Consider the following 26,017-nt stretch of genomic DNA (forward strand, 5'->3'; position numbering starts at 1 on the left):
TTAGGTAAGCCAGTAGATATTTAATAAATATTGAAAGAGATAAAACGGTGAAGCTTTTGGATCCTTTGCTTTCAATTTGCCATTCCATGATAACTAATTTGAAACACATGACTTAGAATAAACATATATAACATATGCCTTTTCTTCTGAATGTAGTAGTAACAGCTATTATTGATCACTGTGACCCAGACCCTGATCTAAATGCTTTTCTTTAAAATAACTAGTGTTCTTTATTTTTTATTGTTGTTGCTTTTATTTGTTTTTAATTGGAGTATAATTGCTTTACAATGTTTTGTTAGTTTCTGCTGTACAATGAAGTGAAAGGGCTATATGTATACATATATCCCCTCCCTCTTGAGCCTCCCTCCCACTACTCCCTCCTACCCCTCCAGGCCATCACAGAGCATTGAGCTGAGCTCCTTGTGCTAGACAGCAACTTGCCACTAGCTATCTGTTTTACACGTGGTAGTATATGTATATCAGTGCCGCTCTCTTAATTTGTCTCACCCTCTCCTCTCCATTCCTCCCCCCAACCCGTGCCCACAAGTCCCTTCTCTATGTCTGTGTCTCTATTTCTGCCCTGAAAATAGGTTCATCAGTGCTATTTTTCTAGTGATCTAAATGCTTTTTGTACAGCATCTCATTTAATCTTTATAGCAGCCTGGTAATTAGGTGTTATCAACAAGTGGCAGTTAAAATTTGAATTGAAAGGACTCTGCTTTATAACATTGCCCATCTTGCATATTTACTTGAATTATATTTTTTCCTAAAGTTAAATTTTAAAAGAAATTTTGCTGAAGTAATATATTTAAAAACATATTGTCAGAACACTGGGAATGTGTTTCTAAATTCTAGCTGGTTGGTTGGTCGCTTTTCAATCAAGGTGCCACATCTGTTTCCTTCTGAAACTGAAAACACTTTTGTGGTTATTTTATAGTTTATATTATATATTCAGATTGTCATTTGTAGGCAGCACATTTCAGGCAATGCATAGAGAAATTAGCCATTTAGATACTTCACAGTGCCTAAGCTTTTTTCTCTGGCGGACCAGGAATGCATGCTGGCCAGTGACAAGTCTTCGCAATTGACTTTCATTAAAAGAGCCTTGGTGCTTACCTTTGAGGTGCTTTGTTTACCTTCTAGTTTGACTTAGGGAAGCATCTACTTTTAACCTCATATGATCAGAGGATAACTCAGAAGGCACACATATGGATATACTTTGTTTTTTACAATAGATGCTCATTTTCCATGTAACTCTCTATATATTAGTTCAGCCATAGATTTTTCCACAGCTGCCATTTTAAAGTGAGCAATACTGCAATACTAGCCGACCAGGGAAATTGCCAGTCATCTGCCTGTCTCTGTTTAACTGAACTCTTAACTCCCCTGGGGTGACCATCACTCTTGCCAAAAAATGCTAAAACAAAAGGCATCACTGCAGGTAAAGATGGTCAATCTGTATTTGTGGCTGTACAGCTAAAACAATAGGAAAAATGCTAGAAAGTTTATTTAAGTTCATGCTGACCTACAGGGTCAACATTTCCAGAGATGCTTTTGGGTCTGGTTCTGATGGTTCTCATGTTATTCATTATGCTGAAGCAACTTTGGCTGATAGGATGAGGGCTCCACTACTGGTACTTCTAGGAAACTGTAAGCTCCACAAGGTCAGGGACTATCTTCTCTTCCCTGTCTCTGGGTCTGTAGACAACAGAGGAAGGAATAGTTGCTGAATATTAGTTTAATAAATGAAAGAAGTAGCACGTCCTGAAGGAATTGCTGTCTTGGTTTGGGCAGTGGTCCAGGAGATGGTGATACACATTCAGAAGCAATTTTCATGGCATGGATGGCCCAGCTCCAGAAAGGTATATCTCTACAGAAATCCTAGGCAGAGGTGCTGGTCATGGAATACACTCTTGCTATCTGGCAGTCTCCATGGTGGCTGTAAGAGGAGGATATTAATTGGCGAATTGTACAACACTTTCACTATGAGTCACAAACTGAGCCCATGCAGAGTCCCTTGTAGAACTGCATTCTCCAGTTTTGGAGAGTGGAAGACCAGGTTGTGATGTATGACTTCTTCTGTGGCTCTTTGCTGACTCGATGGACATGAGTTTGAGCAAGCTCCAGGAGCTGGTGATGGACAGGGAAGCCTGGCGTGCTGCAGTCCATGGGATCACAAAGAGTTGGACACGAGTGAGTGACTGAGCTAAACTGATGACTCTTTGTAATTCTTGATGAATTTGTCTCCATGGATTCTAATGATGGTAAGCAATTAAAAACCATAAACATATTCAAAATTGAAAACATCCAGTCATGGCAAGAAAGATTAGGTAAAACTACCAAAGAATAGGTAAAATTTATGTGTTTATTTTTATGGAGTATTTTGGACACATAAATTGTGGATTGTGACACAGAATAGAGTGTATTTTTTGCTGAATCATCTAGAACAGTATTTCCAAGCCCAAATCCTCAAAGGTGATGCTGTGAAAGTGCTGCACTCGATATGCCAGCAAATTTGGAAAACTCAGCAGTGACCACAGGACTGGAAGAGGTCAGTTTTCGTTCCAGTCCCAAAGAAAGGCAATGCCAAAGAATGCTCAAACTACTGCACAATTGCACTCATCTCACATGCTAGTAGGAGAAGGCAATGGCATCCCACTCCAGTACTCTTGCCTGGAAAATCCCATGGACAGAGGAGCCTGGTAGGCTGCAGTCCATGGGGTCGCTAAGGGTAGGACACGACGGAGCGACTTCGCTTTCACTTTTCCCTTTCATGCACTGGAGAAGGAAATGGCAACCCACTCCAGTATTCTTGCCTGGAGAATCCCAGGGACGGTGGAGCCTGGTGGGCTGCCGTCTGTGGGGTCGCACAGAGTCGGACACGACTGAAGCGACTTAGCAGTAGCAGTTAGCAATGCATATTCAGATGCCTTGAAGATCTTATTAAACTGAAGATTCTGATTCACTTGTCCAGGTGGGGCCTGAGATTCTGTATTTCTAATCAGCTCTAGGTGATATGGATGCTGCTGATCAATGGATTAATCTCAGTAACAAGATTTAGGATACTGTTTCTCAAACTTGGCTTCACATTGGAATCAGAAAAGTGCCAGGGAATTTTAAAAGATACTGATGCCTGAGTCTCAACCCTAGAGATTCTGATTTAATTGATAAGGGGGGATGTGGCCTGAGCTTTAAGGTTTGTGAAAAGCTCCCTAGGAGATTCCAGTGTGCAACTTAATTGGAGAATTGATGCTTTCAGACTGGTTTTAATTTCCTTTTGAGAAAAAATATTGATTTTAGGCATCAAATCTTATACTTTTTCCTTGCAGGTTGCAGCAATCTACAAGGACTCAACTATTGGAAATCTTATAAACATAGTAATTGTAAAATTAGTTATAATTCATGATGAACAGGTAAGAAACAGTTCTAAAAGTAATATTTCTAGTTGTCGTAGGCTCTTAGCAGGAGTATATGTATGTAGACCATGAAATGAGATCATTGAAAAATACATGTTAAAAATCTAGATTTATAAAGGAATGAGGTTGACTTTTTCCATCATGATGGAAATGAAATGACAACAGAGGAAGTCACAGAAAGTAATAAACAATTAAAAAAATTAAGGTTGATAACTTTCAGGTATTCACTTTTTATAATTCTACTGTTGGATTTAAAATATGATAATTTTTAGAAGTTAGTTTTTTGATCTGAAATATTGGATGCTTACATTGAGAAGCATCTAATTCAATTCTGTTTTGATCACAACATTTTAAGGATTGCTAAAATATGTTTGAGGTGTGAGGGAGCAATGAAGCAACTTCTTCATTTGCCTATAAAAATGCTATTTAATGAATTGCATAAACACTGACAAGCTTGGAAGGGAGAGGGCATGAATGTTTTGATGTAATGTTGAATTGCTGATTTTTTTGTGTGTGTAGGAAGGACCAGTCATCAGTTTTAATGCAGCTACCACGTTACGCAACTTCTGTTTATGGCAACAAACTCAGAATGTTCTTGACGATGCCCACCCATCCCACCATGATACTGCTGTTCTTATCACTAGGTACAGTTCTAGAAATAACCCTTCCAATGAAATTGCTTACCCTTTCTCTCCTGCATGATCACTGATACTTCCTGTTACCTTAATTCTTTATCAGTAGTACATAGAAGTGTTCTATGAGAACTTGTATTATGAAAGATACTCTTGAATGAAAGCATTCTTCTGTTTCTTTCAGACCAGAACACTGGCCTGATTCCTTAGGAATTAGCAGCGTTAGGTTGCTAAGTAATGGCTTGACCTAAACAAAATGATTTCCTTATTATGTTAGTGACAGAATAACAGAATTAGGAAAATTATTTGAAAATTAACATAGTTATGGAACTGAGAATGTGTTTTGTTTCTTCCCTATTTGACCTTCCAATCACTTGCAAAAGAAAGCCTCTGAATTTATTCTGGACTCCTTATACTTAAAAAAAAATCTATCTGCTCCGTGTTTTGTTGCTCAGTGCTTATCTTAATTCCTGGGCTGCTTTTGCTAGGCTTTTTATCAACCCTATTTATTTATATGAAAAACAGCTGCTATTATTATAAAATGATTATTTTACTAGTACATTGTTAATTCACACTGTTGTTTCAGCAACCATCATGGTACAAGAATCCCGGGGTGTAGTTTGTTTTGCTTGGTTGGTTGGCCAAAGGGGAAAAAAATCTTTTGCTTGAAGGTCAGACTCAGAGAAATTTTGACTTTCTAGAACCATGAAATGAAAACCTTCAGTCAATATAAAACAACTGACATAGTCCATGTGCTTTATCTGTTTTCCAAACTAAAGCAGAATTGACTCACTGCATTCTAATGCCCTAGGTTATGGCCAGAGATAACAGATTAAAATGGGAGGGAAGAAAAGGACTCTAAGAGGAGACCACGGGGAAAGAGACTAGAGAACTGTCATAGTGAATGGTTAGAGACTGAGTAATGCAGAAGCAAAAAGTTTAAGCAAGTTGGTGACATTTGAGAACATCATTATTTTGCAGCAGAGAATAATAGCTGAATTTCATAATGATGCTGAAATGTCAAGAAAAGAGTATTACATATACTACTGCAAAGGTAAAGGCAGAGAGGTGAAAAATACATTAAGAAAGCTTTTCATTGAAAATGATTAAGCTCCAGCTGTTTATAGCAATCACTTTTATACTGTACCTATTGCTTATTGGTATGTAAAAATGGTGCATTACTCTAGGTTTAAACTTATTGAGAGCTTGAGAGAACTAGATTTTAGAAGTCAGCTTAGGGCAATAGACATGTCAAAATTAAAGCTTTTTTATCTTTGCTTTGGCTTGTTGCAAAAATATTTTCTGAAAATGCTTCAAAATCTTTTGTTTTAAGGGAAGACATTTGTGGAGCTAGAGAGAAATGTGACACGTTAGGTAAGTTATTTTGTAAATATAGCTTATATAATTGTTTACTGAATTATTTAGGATGATGTTTAGATTATCTTTCTTTTAATGTACATATTAATCATTTTGTTTAGTTGTCTTGATTAATGATTATAGTGTCACTATTATTTGATTTTTGCTTCTGTAAGTTTTAAAGAATAATAGGAACTACTATTTATATAACAATTACTAAATATCAAGTGCTGTGCAAAGCTTGACATATTTAAAGTATTTTATTGTGTATCATTTGATCCATACAAAATAGTACATAATAACTTATATATAAATTTAAAACAAAAAAAAATAAAATGAATAGCCATGAATCCACTATCAGATTTATGAATTAGATTTAAGAATTAGAAATTTAGCAGTACTTTTCTATGGCCTGTGCTAAGTCCTTATTCTATCCCTTGCATTTCTCCAAGAGATAACCAGTTGCATAAATTTTGTATGTGCCAATTCCTTCCATTTTTTTGAAAAATAGTTTTATAACACATGTGTGTATGCTTAAAAGAAATTGCTTGCTTATGCTTATTTTTGAGCTTTAGTTCATGCATTTTCACTATTACACAATATTTCAACCATGGTTCACATGTCTTTATCTTGTCAGTGAATATTTGGGCTGATTCCAGCTTTTTTCTATTAGGAACTTTATTATAAGACCCTAAGGTATATTCCTAAGATTAGAATTTCATGTCATGAAACGTGCTCATGTTCAACTTTATAAGATATACCAAATTATTTTCTAAAGTGGTACCAATTTACATTTTTTATCAATAATGTATAAGCATTCCTTTTGATTATATTCTTATCAATACAAGAATCTTCAAATTTCTCATTTTTGCCAATCTAAATTTAATGTATTTCATTATAATAGTAATTTTCAGTTCCCTGGTCACTAATGAGTCTGGACATCTTTTTATATATTTACCAGCCATTTATATATCTTTTCTGAGAGGAATGAAATAAATGAAAAAAAATTGCCTGTTTTTCTGCTGTAGTACTTTTCATTTTCTTATGCCTTTTAGTGTTCTTTATCACTTCTTGATACCAAACCCTTTTTGGATTATATGTATTGTAAATACCTCTTAATGATTAGTTCCTTAGTGATTATTGTTGTGTTTGTATGAAAATGTATACTGTAATTTTAGAGTTAGAAATTTTATGTCTTATTAAAGAAATTATAGCCTTCTAAGTCTTCTGTAGTGCAAAATCTGTATTATTCTATTTTCTTATAAGGATTTAAACATTAGTCCTTTCACATTTAAATCTCTATACTATTTGAGGTTTTTTTGATATATATCAAATAAGGATTCAGTTTTGTAAGATTCTTTTCTGTGTGGATATCCAGTTTCCTGAGATCAAGTTTTGACTAGTTTCCTAGAATCTGCGATGCCTTTCCTTAGAATCTGCAATGCCACATATAAAATTTCTGTTTTCACTGGTACGTGCAAACATCCTGCTATTTCATTAATCAATACTTTTTATTTAGTTCATCTACCAATTCCATAAATTCAAATTATATAGCTCTATAATAAATCATCATAATTCATAGAGTAACTCCATCTAATTTTCTTCAAGAGTTTGTGGCTATTCTTGGACCTATGATCTATAAAAATTTTAGATCAGTATGTTAAGTCATTTTGAAACAATTATCTATTTATGAAGGTCTTTTAAAATATTTTTTAGTAGTATGTATTATTTTCTTTCAGAGTTTATCATGCTCAACTTTCATTTACCTCTTTTATTAGTGTATTGGTGTATGATGTTGATTGATAGAAATACAGTAAATTATTTGGATTTTTAATTTTAAATATAGACACCTGATTGATTAATTAATCCCATAATTTACCTGTGGGCATTTATATCATTGTGAATTATGGCTGTTATTCTTCCCCTTCTCCAATCCTTATAATATTCTTTCCTTTATTTTTATCTTTTTCTTTTCCTTTTGTTTTTTTTTTTTGTCTTAAAGTAAGATAAAAACCTTGTTGACTGTTGAGTAGAAATGATGATGATGCCCTTTTTTTCCTGGATTTTAAAGGAAATATTTGTAAAGTTTCACCATTAGGAATAATATTTGCCACAGGTTCTTGTTGGCTGATAAACTTATCACAGTTTTCTGAAACTTAGAAAATGTATACTTTTTATTAAAAAATTTTTGCAGATCTAGAAATGATCATATGATTATTTTAATCTTATTAATTCCTTTTATGAGTTTTGTAACACTAAACTAATCTTGATCAAGGTTTTTTCTTTCTTTTTTCTTGTTTCTAAACACACCACTAGATTTCATTCCATGAATATATTTTTAGGAGTGAAATGATCTTCATTTGATTGTATATTTCTGATTTTGATACTGTGAGGAGTGAGCAAATTAGCCAAGATGGCCTGGTCAGGCTCTCTCACTGCACGTTTTGTAAATAATGCCTATTTAACAGCTGAGATCACTTATAGCGCTGCACATGGGCATCACAAGATACTTGCTTGGTCACAAGCTGCTTTGTGCCTTACGCCGTCAGAGCTTCACCACAAAAGCCCCAGCTGCTATGGTGTTGGGGCTACATTGGAGTGGTATCATGGTTATGTTATACGAGGTTATGTCATGGCTATATTATTGCTGCATTATGGTTATGCTGTATGAGGTTATGTTGTGGCTATATTCTTGCTGCATCATGGTTATGTTGTATGAGGTTATGTCGTGGCTATACTATTGCTGCATTATGGTTATGTTGTATGAGGTTATGTCGTGGCTGTATTATTGCTGCATTATGGTTAACGCCGTCAGAGCTTCACCACAAAATCCCCAGCTGCTATGGCGTTGGTGCTACAGTGGAGTGGCATCATGGTTATGTTGTATGAGGTTATGTCGTGGCTATATTATTGCTGCATCATGGTTATGCTGTATGAGGTTATGTTGTGGCTATATTATTGCTGCATCATGGTTATGTTGTATGAGGTTATGTCGTGGCTATACTATTGCTGCATTATGGTTAACGCCGTCAGAGCTTCACCACAAAATCCCCAGCTGCTATGGCATTGGTGCTACAGTGGAGTGGCATCGTGGTTATGTTGTATGAGGTTATGTCATGGCTATATTATTGCTGCATCATGGTTATGTTGTGGCTGCTGCTACGACTGCTGCGCGAGTCAGGAGAGTGGCTGTGTTAGCTGCTGTGCCAGCCAGGAGAGAAGAAATGTGTCTGTAGTTCCTGCGGCTCCTTCCAGCCTCTTAGCTCACGCCTTGTCTAGCTTGGGTTCAGCGAAAAGTGCGGACAGTGTGAACAGCGAGATAGTTGGTGTCGTGAGTAGAAAGAACGACATAGATACCAAGGTTTTATTCACCATGTCAAATTTGTTGGGAGTATATTGTTTCTTTTCTTATTTTCTGGAAGATTTTATATAGTGTTGGAGTGATCTATACCTTGAAAGCATGGGAGATCCCACCTAGAAAACCATCTGGGTTTCATCTCTCTTGTGTGGAAATATATTTTACCATTTAATTTCTCCAAGGATAATCAGACTTAAACAAAATCTTTTTGAATGTGCTTTAAAAACTGTTTTTCTAGATATTACACTATTTCTTTTAGTAGTAAAATTTATAACAGTCTCATAGCATTTTCTTTTAAACTCTCTTGTCTATAGCTGTCTACTAGCCTCATTTTATTTCTGATATTATTTATTTGAACTTCTTTAAATGGCTCAATTTCACTGAAATATTGTCTATTACATTTGTCTTTTTTTTAGAGGATCAACTCTCTCTTATAACCTCATTTTTATTTCTTCAATTTCTGCTTTCTCTCTCGCATTTTTCCCCAATTTACTTATGCTTGCTTAGCTCAAAAACCCCCCAAATTTTCTTCTCTAATTTTGTTGTTTAAGACTACCCATTTACTTCAAGGTATCATTTTTCTATGTCCTACATGTTTTTATAGATATTTTCAATGATATTTAAAATTTAAAAATTCTGAATATGTGTAAATCCATCATGATTTCTTGACTTATTAACTAGACTTATTAATTTAGAAATGCATTTAAAATTTTATGAATGTATCAAGACTTACTGTTTTTTATTGAATTTCATTGTAGTTGCAGAACATGCTCTATATATCACCTATTCTTTGAAATCTTTTCATATCACTTGTATGGTCTATAGTTCAGTCACTCAGTCATGTTCTACTCTGTGCGACCCCATGGACTGCAGCACAACAGGCTTCTCTGTCCTTCACCATCTCCCAGAGCTTGCTCAAACTCATGTCCATGGAGTTGGTGATGCCATACAACCATCTCATCCTCTGTCATCCCCTTTTCCTCCTGCCTCTGTATTTCCGAGCATCAGGGTCTTTTCTAATAAGTTGGCTCTTCGCATCAGGTGGCCAAAGTATTGGAACTTCAGCTTCAGCATCAGTCCTTCTAATGAACATCCAGGGCTGATCTCCTTTAGGATGGACTGGCTGGATCTCCTTGCAGTCCAAGGGACTCTCAAGAGTCTTATCCAACATCACAGTTCAAAAACATCAATTCTTCAGTGCTCAGCTTTCTTTATGGTACAACTCTCACATCCATACATGACTACTGGAAAAACCATAGCTTTGTTTAGATGGGCCTTTGTCAATAAAGTAATGTCTCTGGTTTTTGATATGCTGTCTAAGTTTGTCATAGCTTTTCTTTCAAGGAGCAAGTATCTTTTAATTTCAAGGCTGCAGTCACCATCTCCAGTGATTTTGGAGCCCAAGAGAATAAAGTCTGTCACTGTTTCCATTGTTTCCCCATCTATTTGCCATAAAGTGATGGGACCGGATGCCATGTTCTTAGTTTTTTGAATGTTGAGTTTTAAGCCAGCTTTTTCACTCTCCTCTTTCACTTTCATCAAGACGCTCTTTATTTCTTCTTTGCTTTCTGCCATAAGGGTGGTGTCATCTGTGTATCTGAGGTTATTGATATTTCTCCCAGCAATCTTGATTTCAGCTTGTGCTTCATCCAGCCTGGCATTTCACATGATGTACTCTGCATATAAGTTAAATAATCAGGGTGAAAATATACAGCCTTGATGTACTCTTTTCTCAATTTTGAATCAGTCTGTTATTCCATATCTGGTTCTAGCTGTTTCTACTTTACCTGCATACAGGTTTCTCAAGAGACAGGTAAGGTGGTCTCATTTCCACCTCTTTAACAATTTTCCACAGTTTGTTGTGATCCACACAAAGTCAAAGGCTTTAGTGTATTCAATAAAGCAGAAGTAGATGTTTTTCTGGAATTCTCTTGCTTTTTCTGTGATCCAGCAGATGTTGCCAATTTGATCTTTGGTTCCTCTGCCTTTTCTAAATCCAGCTTGTACATCTGAAAGTTTTCTATATAAGCTCTCTCTATGTGTACATAAGATGGAAAAGCTCTATATAGTCAGCAAAAACAGGACCAGAAGCTGACTGTGGCTCAGATCATGGACTCCTTATTGCAAAATTCAGACTTAAATTGAAGAAAGTAGGGAAAACCACTAAGCTATTCAGGTATGATCTAAATCAAATGCCTTTCAATTATATAGTAGAAGTAACAAATAAGATTCAAGGGATTAGATCTGATAGAGTGCCTGAAGAACTAGGGACAGAGGTTCATAGCATTGTACAGAAGGCAGTGATCAATACCATCCCCAAGAAAAGAAATGCAAAAAGGTGAATGGTTGTCTAAGAAGGCTTTACAAATATCTGAGTAAAGAAGAGAAGAGAGGCAAAGGAGAAAAGGAAAGATATACCCATCTGAATACAGAGTTCCAGAGAATAGCAAGGAGGGATAAGAAAGTCCTAAGTGAATAATGCAAAAAAAAAAAAAAAAAAAAAGAGGAAAGCAATAGAATGGAAAAGACTAGAGTTCTCTTCAAGAAAATTAAAGATACCAATGGAACATTTAATGCAAAGTCAGACACAATAAAGAACAGAAATGGTATGAACCTAACAGAAGCAGAAGATATTAAGAGGTGGCAAGAATACACATAAGAACTATACAAAAAAGATCTTAATGATCCAGATAACTACAATGGTGTGATCACTCACCTTGAGCCAGACATCCTGGAGTGCAAAGTCCAGTGGACCTTAGGAAGCATCACTAGCAACAAAGCTAATGGAGGTGATGGAATTCCAGGTGAGCTATTTCAAATCCTAAAAGATGATGCTGTGAAAGTGCTGCACTAAATATGCCAGCAAATTGGAAAACTCAGCAGTGGCCACAGGACTGGGAAAGGTCAGTTGTCATTCCAATCCCAAAGAAGGGCAATGTCAAAGAATATTCAAACTACTGCATAACTGCTGTCATTTTGCATGCTAGCAAGGTCATGCTCAAAAATCCTCCATGCTAGACTTCAACTGTATGGTCTATTATGTGGTCAATTAAAAAATGTTTTGTGTATGTTCAAACAGTATGTGTATTCTTAACTATGTCTGTTAAATCAATTTATGCTGTTCAACTACGTATTTACTATTTTTTTTGCTTACTAGGACATTAATCTGAAACATGAATATATCTTTGTTACTCTTTATTTTTAATTTGACATTAAAATTTCTTCAATTACAGTATTTAGATACTTTGTTTCATCTATTTTTGGGCTAACTTATTAGGCACATATAAGTTTGATTTGAACTGTTTTCAGTTATATAGTGACTTTTTATCTCTAATAATGCTTTTTAAAGAAAATATAGTCATTATAATTTTATTTTTATAATATTATGTCTAGCAATACTATAACTAGCCCAACTTTTTCTTGTTTAATATTTGCCAGATATATCTTTTGTTTCAATTTTCAGAGTCTCATTTCTTTAGATAAATCTATCATATAATTGGATTTTAAAAATTATATCCATAATAATCTTTGTTACTACCAAAGTTAGTCCATTTACCTTTATTATAATTGTTTTCCATCCTTTTATTTCTTTTTATCTTCATGCTTTATTCCAGCAGCTCTAATGTGCATTTTATTGTTTTTTTCTTTGGCTGCATCTAATTTGGTATTTTATTCATCCTCTAAATTTTCCATTTCAACATGCTTTGCAATTTCAAATATTCTACTTAGTTGTTATTCAAAATCTGCCTATTTATTTTGTTTATACTCTTTTTATATTTGTTCATATTTATTGTTGCCTTTCATATTTACTGAAACATTTTATTTGGAGTAATTTTATATTCCATTTTTGACAGTTCTCATATTCAAAACATTTGATAGCCAAATATGTGGCGTCTGCTAATTTTCTCGTATGTTTACTTGTTTGTATGTTTCATGATCTCTAAGTGTAAGTTCATATTTATATAAAAATCATCCATAAAGTTAGTGGTGGACTGCTTAAAATGTGTTCTTTCCTCTAGAGAGATTTTCAGTTGTTTTTGCTGTAATCTGAAGGGTGTTAATAACCAAGGTCCCTGACTTAAGGCAGAGACTTCAGAATCAGATCCTCTACTTTGAAGCTTCCTCTAGCAAGCTCTTAGTCTCTGCATCATATTGCTTTTATCAGTATTTGCTCTCAGGGTAACTCCTATCCTTACTATTCCTTGCTTGCCATTTAGGATTTAGCACATGATATAAATCATATGGGGCTTACCTTGTGGCTCAACTGGTGAAGGATCCGCCTGCAGTGCGGGAGACCTGGGTTTGAGCCCTGGGTTGGGAAGATCCCGTGGAGAAGGGAAAGGCTACCCACTCCAGTATTCTGGACTGGAGAATTCCATGGACTGTATATTCCATGGGGTCACAAAAAATTGGACATGACTGAGTGACTTTCACTCACATGATATAATTGTTTATATGCATGTATGCATGCATTATTAGGTATGAGATGGGCAGGGAGAGAATATATGTTAGGTTTCGGAGGTGTAGGGTTTTGATAGTTCTCATACATCATGAGCTCAGTATTCATTTAAAAAGTAGTTTTTGTTACTGGATGTGTTTCTTTTTGGTAGAAGGACTGTCTAGAAATTAATCTTCCACTAATGTGGAAGTAGGCACCTGCCACTCTAATTTTTACAACAGACCTCATTCTCTTCTCCTTGTAAGATATTCTCTAACTTTGTAGATATATTCTATATAATTATATATATTTATATATCTAGATGTATTATTCTATATATCTAGGCTTCCCAGGTGGTGCTTGTAGTAAAGAGCCCGCCTGCCATGCAGGAGACGTAAGAGAATCGTGTTGATCCCTGGGTCAGGAAGATCCCCTGGAGGAAGGTACTGCAATCCGCTCCAGTATTCTTGTCTGGAGAACCCCATGGACAGAGGAGCCTGGCAGGCTATAGTCCATGGTCACAAAGAGTTGAACACAACTGAAGTGACTTGGTACTCAGATATATATGTTCTATATTTCTTAGATTATCTTTGCCTTGTTTTCACATATTTATGCTAAAAGTTAAGTATGAATATGTTTGCTATATTTTTCTATTTTTAAAAATGATTTAATGCTAGACATTTTGGGTTATTCTCTCCCCATTCATTTTTTGCAGTTTTCAGCCATTCCTGTGCACATAAATCATACTGATGTCTATGCATAGAAACATAGACTATGCAAATCAAAGTAGTCCTGTTATCCTTTAAATCAAGAGTAACAGTTATTATAATGGGCTGATATATTTGAGTGCCTATGTATCAAACACTACATTAAGGTTTAACATGATTATACTCATTTAATCTTTACAACAAACCTATGAAGACCTATTATTCCAATTTTATAAATGAGGATAAATAATTTGCCCAAGGCTACACAACTTGTATTAACCCAAGTTTTAGTATTTTAGTTTCCCGTCTAAAATATGTGGAAAAAATAACAAACTAAGAATAGTTCTTAATAACAAATACAAGATACTGGCAATAATTACTAGGTTTCCTGCTTATATCTCCTTTTGCAAGCATTGTTGTCTTAGTCTATGGGCATGTTTTACAAAGTAAGTTAAAAATTGTTGTTATTCTTCAAGATGATGGATTGGTGACTCTGTGCAGCTTCTTGCACTTTCAAATACAGGGAATCTGTGTCAAATTTGGGCTGTGCTAGTTTATTCTATTAATATCTTTTCCCAGTTTTAGAGAGCCCTGAATCAGAATGAGTGAATCTAGGCATAAACTATCAGCCAACTGCTTGGTACTATAAGGCTATACATTCACTTTGATTTTTGTTAGTCTTGTTTATATAATGGATATGCTTGAGCTTGATCTTTAATCATATGCAATGCTAACTTTTACAGATATGTCATGTGACTAATATTTTCAACTTAAAATATATCCATCTTTAAGCTGGAAGGGGTTGCCATTTCCTCCTCCAAGGGATCTTCCTGACCTTGGAATTGAACCTGGGTCTCCTGCATTGCAGGCAGATTATTTACCATCTGAGCTATAGGGAAGTCCCACCCATCTTTAAGCAGGAAGCAAAGTTTGGGTGGTGATAGAGTCAATGAAAAAAGTGAAAACTGAAAGTGTTAGTCACTCAGTCATGTCTGACTCTTTGCTACCCCATGGGCAATAGCCTGCCAGGCTTCTCTGTCCATGGAATTCTCCAGGCAAGAATACTGGAGTGGGTATATTCCCTTCTCCAGGGGATCTTCCCAACCCAGGGATCTCACCTGTGTCTCCTACATTGCAGGCAGATTCTTTATGGTCTGAGCACCATGGAAACTCAATGGAGTCAATATTGTATTTCAAATACCCAGCACTGTAAATGAATAGTACACTGGAACTGAGCCACTAGGCAAATTGAAAATACTAGTGAAGGCAAGGGAACAGCACATATTCTTGTAAAGCAATGTGTACAGTTTAACTTATTTTGACAAAGGAGAAATACGAAATTGACTAAAAATTGCCCATACAGTGTGAATTTTAAAATCTTAAAGAAAATAATAATTCTCTCATTCTTTCTCAGAGGACTGTTAAAGAAAGAATATCTTTCATTTTTGTTTTCGTTCTTGCTTTGGTCTTGAGTCTAACTAAGGAAAAGTTCTTTTGGGGGGGACTTTGCCCAAGCAAGGCTTTTTGGCATCAGAGTCAGAAAGAGGGCATCTTTCATTTTTGTTAAGAATGTATTGGTGAGTGAACTCATTAGTCTGACTTTTTTCCAGTATTTTTAGATTCTTGAGTTAACTTCTATTTCTTTTTTTAGGCACATGTAATAGGAAAGACCTAAAACACAGTAGCTAATATGTCTGTTTATTTTATAATAAGAAATTTATAAATGCAAAAATTTTACAGTAAGAAACTGGCTATTGTTATATGAAAATCTTTTTTTTTTAATCAAAGGAATCATCATAGGAGAGAAGATAGATTTGTAAGCAAATGTTGAAGGATAGCAATAGTAAAAGCCATGGTGTTATGTTAAAAAGTAAAATGGAATGCTAACTTGATGATGAAATATGGAATATTGTAATGAGCATTTATTTTATATTTCTTTTCATAGATTAAAAGACTATATCAGTTGTAACTATTGTATTTGGTGTCCAGCCAGTTCATGTTGTCATCATCTTTCGGCAGCAATTCCAGTTGCAAGTAGTTATTTAAATGAGTGGCTAGATCTTGATGTGGAATACGTTTTCCACTGCTGAAATGGTTACAAAATCAAGTGCTTCCAATGATTATGTCATTATCATGCTTTATTTTATATCTATTAACTCCAGGCACTATTCTAAGTATTTAACATATTTTTAGTCATTTAATTATCATACGGTAATTGAATAAGTGTATGCTGCTTCAAAGCTTTAAAAAATTAAAGAAAATTTATAATTTATATTGCTCTGGACTATTTTCTTTATTAGTACTCTTACTGATTTAGACATTCATTACCTTTCCTACTACTAACACTAATGTGGCCTAAATTCATTCTTCCTGTGGCCTTTTCCTTTTCCTGTCTTTTAAAGAGTTGTTTGCTTATCCCGTATTTTGGATTATTTTCTTCAGTAAAAGTATATGGTTTCAGTTACAGATAAATCATTCTGTTCTTTTTTTTTTTCTTTACCTTATAAAACATCTGTGCAGTATTAACAGTTAACTCTGCGTTTATTTCTAAGTAGTAATGCCAAATGATAAATGCTTTAGTGCTTTCTTTATGATTCAGCTATTCCCCACTTTGTTGAAATACAAACATGAAATTTTTCAGGTTTAGCAGAATTAGGTACCCTGTGTGATCCTTTACGGAGCTGCTCGATTAGTGAAGAAAATGGACTCAGTGCTGCCTTTACCATAGCCCATGAGCTTGGGCACGTGTAAGTACCTTCTGTCACCTGAGTAGTAGGCCTTCTACATAGCATTGCATGAATGTCTACAATTCTGTCTTTAACTGAGTAATTAGCATCTTTATATCTTTACAAAGTATTAGTAGTGTAATTTTAACCCCCGAAATGCTAACTTTGGCTCTTTTGTGATCCATGTTAGGTCAGACAGGCTACACAGATCAACAGACTAAGCAAAGAACTAGAACTTTGGAACTCTTTTCTTTCATTTACTGTATTGGATTATATGACAAGCACTACTGGCCTCTATCCCTTGTTATCCTATGCATGACCAGGTACTGTGCTCTACCATCTTATGGGAGGGCCTGTAGGGTCCCCTGGTTCTAGGGAACTCCCCCAAATATTTGTAGTATCAATTCATTTCTTGCTCTTATTGCTCAGAGCCCCAAGAGAGTATGTGGTCTGTGGGAATTTCTTAATCACTAAAATATTTTCTTAAAACTTTTCCCCCCAGATCCATAGTTTTTTTTTTTTTTTTTTTTTTTGGTAAACATTTGGAATTCTCCTATCTGTTCCTGTATTATTAAAAATTCTACCGGGGTTTTATGCTGTAAGAATGTGGAGGCCATGATTTCCCATGATACGCGTGAAGCTCCCATAGAAAGTCAGAAACCCCTAGAAATTCATCCTCTGAAAAAGGATTCCCAATGTACCCGCAGTACTTCTTTGATTTTTTGGTGATTTGCTAATAAGGAATTGAAGCTGGAGCTGCTTTTCTTGAACTCCATTGTCTTTTCCTGGTCATGCCTTGACATCCTTAGAGTATTCAACTGGAATAATTTCAGGCAGAGATAATTTTTTGTTAAACTAGTTCCTCTTCAGTTCCCTGTAGCATAGTTATATCTCATGACTACCCACCAAATGCACACTCAGATTTTTACATTGTTTGCTGAAGTAGAGCAGGTTCAGCAGCATGCCCAAGGTATATCATGCATTGCAGTAACATCCTGAAGGCCGTGTATGCTGGTTACCAAGGGTGTTAACTAGTACAGTGTTCTTGCAAAGAGACTACCTTTTATTTTCTTCCTGAGAAACTCTTTAGGTGTGTTTAGAATATCAGTAAGTAGTTTAATTAAAACACTGATATTAAGTACAAATTTTGACAGGTAAGGACTGAATCAAGTGGTTTCAATATTCCTTCTAAACGTAGTTTTTACTGGGGTCCTCAAAAAATATGTAGAATCTGTTGCTGACCAGCTGATCATTTAATGTCATTGCCCTTGTAAAGATTTGGTTGCCATTTGGGAATATTTTTATTATTCCAGTTCTATCAGTCATCGCTTTATGATTATAAACCAGAAAGAGCAGTTAAGCTGTTTCATGTGAAATAGGTGGAAAGCATAACATGATATGGAATTAAGAATTAAAGAAGTTTTTTTGTTTTTTAATTTTGTAGTGATAGTCAGTAGTCTGGAAGTTACTGTGGTAGAACCTTTACTAATCTTTCCACACAGATTGCCTCAGGTATGCATGTTGGAAATTATAATTGTTTTTATGTGAATGCTGTGTTGATATTGTGATGAGGTAAGCCAGAATCCAAATAGTTTGATTGTTGAAACTGACATACCAAAGCAACAGACTGTGCTACTGATCAGAGTTACAATCTACTATTTCTTAAACATCATGTACTTCTAAACATGAAGGTAACACTAGCATTTCAGTACTTTATGAAGAGATCAAGAGTTCAGTTCAGTTCAGTCGCTCAGTCGTGTCCAACTCTTTGCGACCCCATGAATTGCAGCACGCCAGGCCTCTCTGTCCATCACCAACTCCCGGAGTCTACTCAAATCCATGTCCATCGAGTCGGTGATGCCATCCAACCATCTCATCCTCTGTCGTCCCCTTCTCCTCCCGCCCCCAATCCTACCCAGCATCAGGGTCTTTTCCAATGAGTCAACCCTTCGCATGAGGTGGCCAAAGTATTGGAGTTTCAGCTTCAACATCAGACCTTCCAATGAACACCCAGGATTGATCTCTTTTAGGATGGATTGATTGGATCTCCTTGCAGTCCAAGGGACTCTCAAGAGTCTTCTCCAACACTACAGTTCAAAAGCATTAATTCTTCGGCGCTCAGCTTTCTTCACCGTCCAACTCTCACATCCATACATGACCACTGGAAAAACCATAGCCTTGACTAGACGGACTTTTGTTGGCAAAGTAATGTCGCTGCTTTTAAATATACTATCTAGGTTGGCCATAACCTTCCTTCCAAGGAGTAAGCGTCTTTTAATTTCATGGCTGCAATCACCATCAGCAGTGATTTTGGAGCCCCAAAAAATAAAGTCTGACACTGTTTCCACTGTTTCCCCATCTATTTCCCATGAAGTGATGGGACCAGATGCCATGATCTTAGTTTTCTGAATGTTGAGCTTTAAGCCAAGTTTTTCACTCTCCCCTTTCACCTTCATCAAGAGGCTCTTTAGTTCTTCTTCACTTTCTGCCATAAGGGTGGTGTCATCCGCATATCTGAGGTTATTGATATTTCTCCCGGCAATCTTGATTCTAGCTTGTGTTTCTTCCAGCCCAGCGTTCCTCATGATGTACTCTGCATATAAGTTAAATAAGCAGGGTGACAATATACAGCCTTTACATACTCCTTTTCCTATTTGAAACCAGTCTGTTGTTCCATGTCCAGTTCTAACTGTTGCTTCCTGACCTGCATACAGGTTTCTCTGGGCCTAGGCTGGGCCAGGGCCCGGGGGCCGGGGGAAGCGGCCAACAGGGATCAAGAGTACAAATCCTGATATAATCAGATTGATCTACATTTTAGATTATATTATAAAATAAGATATCTGTTTCTAATGTTGTATACATTTTATTATTCTTTTTTAAGTGTTTTATTTTATTTTTAGATTTAATGTTCCACATGATGATAGTTTTAAATGTAAGGAAACTGGAATTAAACATCAGTATCATGTCATGGCTCCAACTTTAAATTACCACACAAGTCCTTGGACCTGGTCAAAATGTAGTCAGAAATACATCACTGAATTCCTAGAGTGAGTGATTTCGTGTTTCTTTAGTTTCATAATTGAACATTTATTAGATTATAAAGTTTGAAATGTGTATACTTTTAGAATAGTTCAATCTCTGTTGAGTTTTTTATTGCTTAAATTTAAGTTTGCTTCCACTGTACAAATGGATGTTTAAAGACAAAGAGTTTTATTATTTCATTCTTAACTATATTTTTCTGGTGGGGGATTTAATTCAGAGGTATCTTTTTTTTTTTTAATTTGGGTTCCTGTTATGATAAAAACTCCTTCTTAGGGGGATGCTTAATGGGAATCAAAGCTTCCTTGTGTATTAGAATTTCTTCAGAAGCTGCTAAGTAATATTTTGAGAGGAGTTTGAGTGGCTCAACTTTGAGGTGTCCTTGAAGGACAGAGAATAGCTGACGTCAAATTATGAATATTCCAAATAGTTCCCTAAAGAGATGTGGAGTCTCTGGGTTTACCTGTCCTTTGGAGGCTATTGCTAGCTCAGATTCAGATTGTTCTGGCCTTGCCTCTTCATCTCCTACATTTCTCTGCTTCCCAACTTATCCAAATGGTGTTTCTATCCTAGTTATTGAAACTTGTTCTAAAGGCAAGGCCAAACTCTTTCCAGGTAATCTTTTGGTATAAACACAATATTGTTTGATTTTTTTCTACTACATATTCTAATCACCAATTTATGCAGTTTCACTTACCTATCTCTATGAGAACTATGGGAATGAATGAAACCATCTTTTGGAATATATATTTATAAATGTATCCCTTAATTATTATTAGCAGTGGTTATTTATCCTTGCACGGGAACTTGATTTAAAAGCACAACACATAGTTGCTGATCTGTACATGGTGGCATATAGCTTTACTCAATTGCTGACTGAAGCACTGATTAAAAATACCAGTAGGTATGCTTATTTTTGGAAGGGGGTGATATGATTCTTGCCAATGGGTATTTTAAAAGTTACATGTTCATTTTTTGGGGCAAAATTTAATATGCCCTCTAGCCAGTAAAAAATTCCCCCCAAAATATTTGTTCTGATTATTTCAATTGAACAAATGGTTGCTTTTAACTGAGTTGGAATGGCTGAACATTTTCACAGTTCTCTATATACTATATATTACTTGACAAACTAGGAGTAGCAAATACACATTTTTGCCACTATCTACTATTTTGCAAACTCCTTTAAAGATACTAAATCATGCACTTTAATAGCAACTTGCAAGGCAGCCATTTCTACTCTCAGTTTGCAGTTGAGAAGTCTTAGACTCAGGGAGACTAACTAGCTTGTCCATACCATGCAATTCGGAAAGTGGTGATACCCAAATGCAACGTCCCAAAGCTGGCATTCTTTGCTCTGTATTATATTCTTTTCCTAAGAAAATCTCTTTGAGACAGAGACAGCTTGGCACTTTCTGAAATTCCTTTATTTTGTTGTCAACTATAAATGAACTTTCTCAGATGATCTGAAAATGTTACTTTTTACATTTTGACAGATTGGACATTAGATATAGGGCATTCCTGTTGGATAGCAAAGCAGACCAAAAGTGTAGTATGATCAACATAGGAATGCATGTTTTAAACATTATATTTGATGAATTTTTGTGTATTTTTCATTATTCTTTTAAAAAAATTTTACCTTTAAGGCAGTTGTGGGAATTAAATTAGAACAAACATATAAAATAAGTCCTTTATAAACTGTGAGGTTTTCTTATTGACTTTGATGTGAGTTGGTTTTTAAATTATGAAAAGATACTGATGTTCTCTTTGAAAGTGCAGAGCTGCAGAAAAATGTGGTAAAGAATCTTCTACTGAAATACATCCATGTGTATTCACAATATTTTGTTCCCTGTCATTGTTGCAGTACTGGTCATGGGGAATGCCTCCTTGACAAACCAAATGGAAGAATATATGATCTATCTTCACAGCTTCCTGGATCAATGTATGATGTAAACAAGCAATGTGAACTTATGTTTGGTCCTGGATCACAAGTGTGTCCCTATTTAGTAAGGAAAATTATGTTCTTTTGTTTGAAAACTACCATAAAGTTGTAGTTAAGATATATTTCAAAATGTGCTTTATTCTCTTGGACAGGTAGTGTGCTGAATTGATCTTGATTTTTAAATATTAGAAAAATCTGATGTTTGTCAGAAAGAGGTTTTTAAAAAAGGGAAACTATAATTTATTGAATACTTATTATATGCCAGGTGCTGTTTTAGATGGGCTTCCCTGGTAGCTCAGATGGTAAAGAATCTGCCTGCAGTGTGGGAGACCCAGGTTTGATCCCTGTGTTGGGAAGGTCCCCAAGAGAAGGGAATGCCTACCCACTCCAGTATTCTTGCCTGGAGAATCCAATGGACAGAGGAGCCTGGTGGAATATAGTCTACGAGGTCGTAAAGAGTCACTCTTTGTTAGTCACAACTGAGTGACTAACTTTAACTTTCACTTTGTTAGATACTTAAAAATTATCTTATGAAATATCCTTAGTCAGAAAACAGAGTCACATACAGGTTAATGAAAATTAAAAGCATTCATATAGTTATTTTCAAATGATGTTGTTTTGTGGGTGGAAGAGATAATACAAGTGCTTTGATAATGAATTGTATTAAAAGACCCCAAGAATTTCATAGACTATATTTTACTTTATACAGATTTGAATCCAAAGGAATGAAATTTGGAGCCTATTGTTTAGTTTTCTTTAATCATTACTTTATAATTTGTTTCAAGGATTTTTCATAGGTTGCTGCTGCTGCTGCTAAGTCGCTTCAGTCGTGTCTGACTCTGTGCGACCCCATAGACGGCAGCCCACCAAGCTCCGCCGTCCCTGGGATTCTCCAGGCAAGAATACTGGAGTGGGTTGCCATTTCCTTCTCCAGTGCATGAAAGGGTAACGTGAAAGTGAAGTCGCTAGTCGTGTCCGACTCTTAGCGACCCCATGGACTGTAGCCTACTAGGCTCCTCTGTCCATGGGATTTTCCAGGCAAGAGTACTGGAGTGGGGTGCCATTGCCTTCTCCTTTTCATAGGTTAGATTCTTTAAAATTCCACTGAAAAAGTTGAGTTGACATTTTTATTGAGTCTGTAGCCAAGATTTTGTCTTCTTTTGGGGGTAAATTTAGGATTTAGTTCTAATAAATGTCAGTACTTTGATGAATCCATGACTTACTTTTCCAAGCAGAATACTCATTTCATTTTCTTCAATCCTGTGCAGACCTTTACCAAATTGCTTACTATACTACTAGATTGTGAAGATCATTGAACCAGGAATCTTGCCTTGTTCATTCATTTAAATAAAGATATATTCCTAGTGTTTAGTTCAGATCTGCCATATAATATAGGAGCCAAACAAATAAATGTTTACTGAATGTTGAATGAGTGAATACATGAATGATGTATGAATGAATGAATGGATGTATGAATAAATGAAAGGTACTTAACAGCAAGCACAGGGACATACAAAGCATACTGGATATAGTGAATATTATTCCTAAAATCTTAAATTTAAAAATCACAAATTTTATGTCTTTAAGTATCCACTATGAAGAGGGGAAGATTTACCTCAATTATTTTTTATAAAAAAATACATTTTTTTCCTACTGACTTGGATACTGAATGAACTTTGAATTTCAATTCAAAGAAAGAAAGGGATTATCTTGGGCATAGCTCCTGTGAGCCTCTGTGGATTTTCATATCTTGTGAAAACTTCAGAACCCTTTGTTCAAAAATGGAAAGTATGCATTATATTTACAAAATAGGAAACCAGTATACATTATACAGTTTTTCTATGCACATTATTCATACATTCCACTGTTGGATCAAAAGGGACTTTTGGAAACTCCTTGTGAATAACATTTAACAGCAAAAAATCCTTTAGAAAAATGTCTTGCAAAGAGAGGAAAGTGTCTCAGTAATTTTGAATGCTTCCGCTCTAAGTCATCTCTTCCATTGTTCAGTGTTTGATGATAATCCAATTTTTGAAAACTAAATGTTGCCATTTTATGTGCTTAGAGGAAAGTTGATGACCAAAGACTGACTTAGTAAAGATTATTATGTGTATCTGTGTTAGTTGTTCAGTCGTGTTTGACTCTGCAATTCCACGGACTGTAGCCTGCCAGGTTCCTCTGTCTATGGAATTTGCCAGGCAATAATACTGGAGTGGGTAGCCATTCCCTTCTCCAGGGGATCTTTCTGACCCAGGGATCGAACCCAGGTCTCCCACATTGCAGCCAGATTCTTTACCGTCTGAGCCACCAGTGAAGCCCTAGTAAAAGATTATTACTGATTATTTCCAGCTCTGACCATGAAACCAGGAAGTATCTAGGATCAATTTATAAATCAATGCATGATACTGAATTGATCTGGTGGTTGTAGTGTTATTTTTACTATTGCTTGCTTTCCTTTTATTACTCTGCAGAAACAATGCAGGCGTCTGTGGTGTACCAGTGCAGAAGGAGTTCACAAGGGCTGTCGCACTCAACACATGCCACTGGCAGATGGAACAAACTGTGGTCCTGGGATGGTAGGTTTTCTCGAAGGGTGAGTTTTGTATCAAGAGATTATCCAAGGATGTGATTGCTCTGTATTTCAGCACTCTTCATTGTTCACTGTCATATTTTTTTCTGGTAGTTGAATTAATGTTTTTGCTGTATTTGTTTGATGTATGTTTTCAAGTGAATTAGAATTTAAATTTTATCCTTTTTTCGAGATAAAGCAGATGGATATTATAGTTACATAATTACATGGACTTTTACTCTAAGCATATGCGAGTCTTGTTATTAAAAATGTGTCTAGCCATAAGTATTTCAGCAAATATCTGAAATACTCCCAAATTTAAGGATTTACCATTGTATACATTTCTCCTAAAAATTCAGATAAATATAAATGAAAGTTTTAAGTGGTTTCTTCAGAACTTTATTGGTTTTAGTGTTTTTAAATACATTGTGTCTCTAAGACAAATTATCAGTCATACTGCATCTTTTCCATTCTAGCATCAATGATAAACTTATGTAAATTTGCCAACATGATGTGAAGTGACTGGGTTCACCATGATAGTGAAATGTGATCTACTACATATATTGATTTGTGGATATTGAACAGTACATCCCACTTAATCATAGTATATGATCCTTTTAATGTATTGTTGAATTCAGTTTGCTAATATTTTGTTGAAGATTTTTGCATCTATGTGACACTGGTCTGTAATTTTCCTTCTTGTGATACCTTGTCTGGTTTCATTATCAGGATGATGCTGGCTTTGTAGAATGAATTCCAGAGCATTCTTTCCTCTATAATTTTTTGGAATAGTTTAAGAAGAAGGGGCTTCCCTGGTGGCTCAGCTGGAAAAGAGTCTTCCTGCAATGCGAGAGACCTGGGTTCAATCCCTGGGTTGGGAAATCCCCTGGGGAAGGTAAAGGCTATCCACTCCAGTATTCTGGCCTGGAGAATTCCACGGACTTGTATAGTCCATGGAGTCGCAAAGAGTCAGACATGACTGAGCGACTTTCACACTTTCAGAAAAATCGGTGTTACTCTTCTCTAAATGTTTGTTAGAATTCACTTGGGAAACCATCTGGCTCTGGACTTTCAAGAGTTGGGAGTTTTTAAAATTATTGATTCAATTTCATTACTAGTGAACTTCATACACTGGTATTTTTATATTTTCTTCCTGATTCAATCAGGTAAAATTATACATTTCTAGGAATTTATCCATTTCTTCCAGGTTGTCCATTTTATTGGCATGTAATTGTTCATCATAATCTCCTAGGATCCTTTGTGTTTCTGTGGTGTCAATTGTAACTTCTTTTTCATTTTTGATCTCATTGATTTGCTGTTGCTTAGTCGCTTCAGTCGTGTCCGACTCTGTGAGACCCTACTGACTGCAGCCTGCCAGGCTCCTCTGTCCATGGGGTTTCCTAGGCAAGAATACTGGAGTGGGTTGCCATGCCCTCCTTCAGGGGATCTTCCTGGCCCAGAGATTGAACAATATCTCCTCCATTGCAGGCAGATTCTTTTCCACTGAGCCACCAGATTTTAGCCTTCTCTTATTTTCTTGATGGGTCAAAGTAATCAATTTTGTTTATCTTTTCAAATATCAGCTCTTAGTTTATCTTTTCTATTCTTTTTTTGTATCTATTTTATTAATTTCTTCTCTTTCTGATCTTTATAATTTCTTTCCTTCTACCAACACCGAGCTTTGTTTGTTCTTTTAATTCTAGTTCCTTTAGGTATAAGGTTTGGGTATAAGGTTTACTTGAAATTTTTCTTGTTCCCTGCGGTAGGCTTGTGTTGCTACAAATGTTCCTCATAGAACTACATTTGCTTTCATTACATAGATTTTAGATTGTTGTGT

General features: G+C 35.7%; 1 protein-coding gene across 1 annotated transcript in view; it reads left to right on the top strand.

Moving 5' to 3' along the window:
* Window positions 1-26,017, top strand: part of ADAMTS20 (ADAM metallopeptidase with thrombospondin type 1 motif 20) — a 195,783-nt gene that overhangs the window by 53,139 nt on the left and 116,627 nt on the right. The window contains exons 5-11 of the mRNA XM_081593614.1: window positions 3,330-3,413; window positions 3,936-4,060; window positions 5,382-5,422; window positions 16,549-16,654; window positions 19,534-19,680; window positions 21,534-21,675; window positions 24,083-24,187. Coding sequence (XP_081449740.1) covers window positions 3,330-3,413; window positions 3,936-4,060; window positions 5,382-5,422; window positions 16,549-16,654; window positions 19,534-19,680; window positions 21,534-21,675; window positions 24,083-24,187 — 750 coding nt within the window. The remainder of the gene's footprint in view (window positions 1-3,329; window positions 3,414-3,935; window positions 4,061-5,381; window positions 5,423-16,548; window positions 16,655-19,533; window positions 19,681-21,533; window positions 21,676-24,082; window positions 24,188-26,017) is intronic.

This window comes from Giraffa tippelskirchi, chromosome 4 (genome assembly GCF_054371585.1).
Source record: "Giraffa tippelskirchi isolate mGirTip1 chromosome 4, T2T-mGirTip1v1.2.pri, whole genome shotgun sequence".
Lineage (NCBI taxonomy): Eukaryota > Metazoa > Chordata > Mammalia > Artiodactyla > Giraffidae > Giraffa > Giraffa tippelskirchi.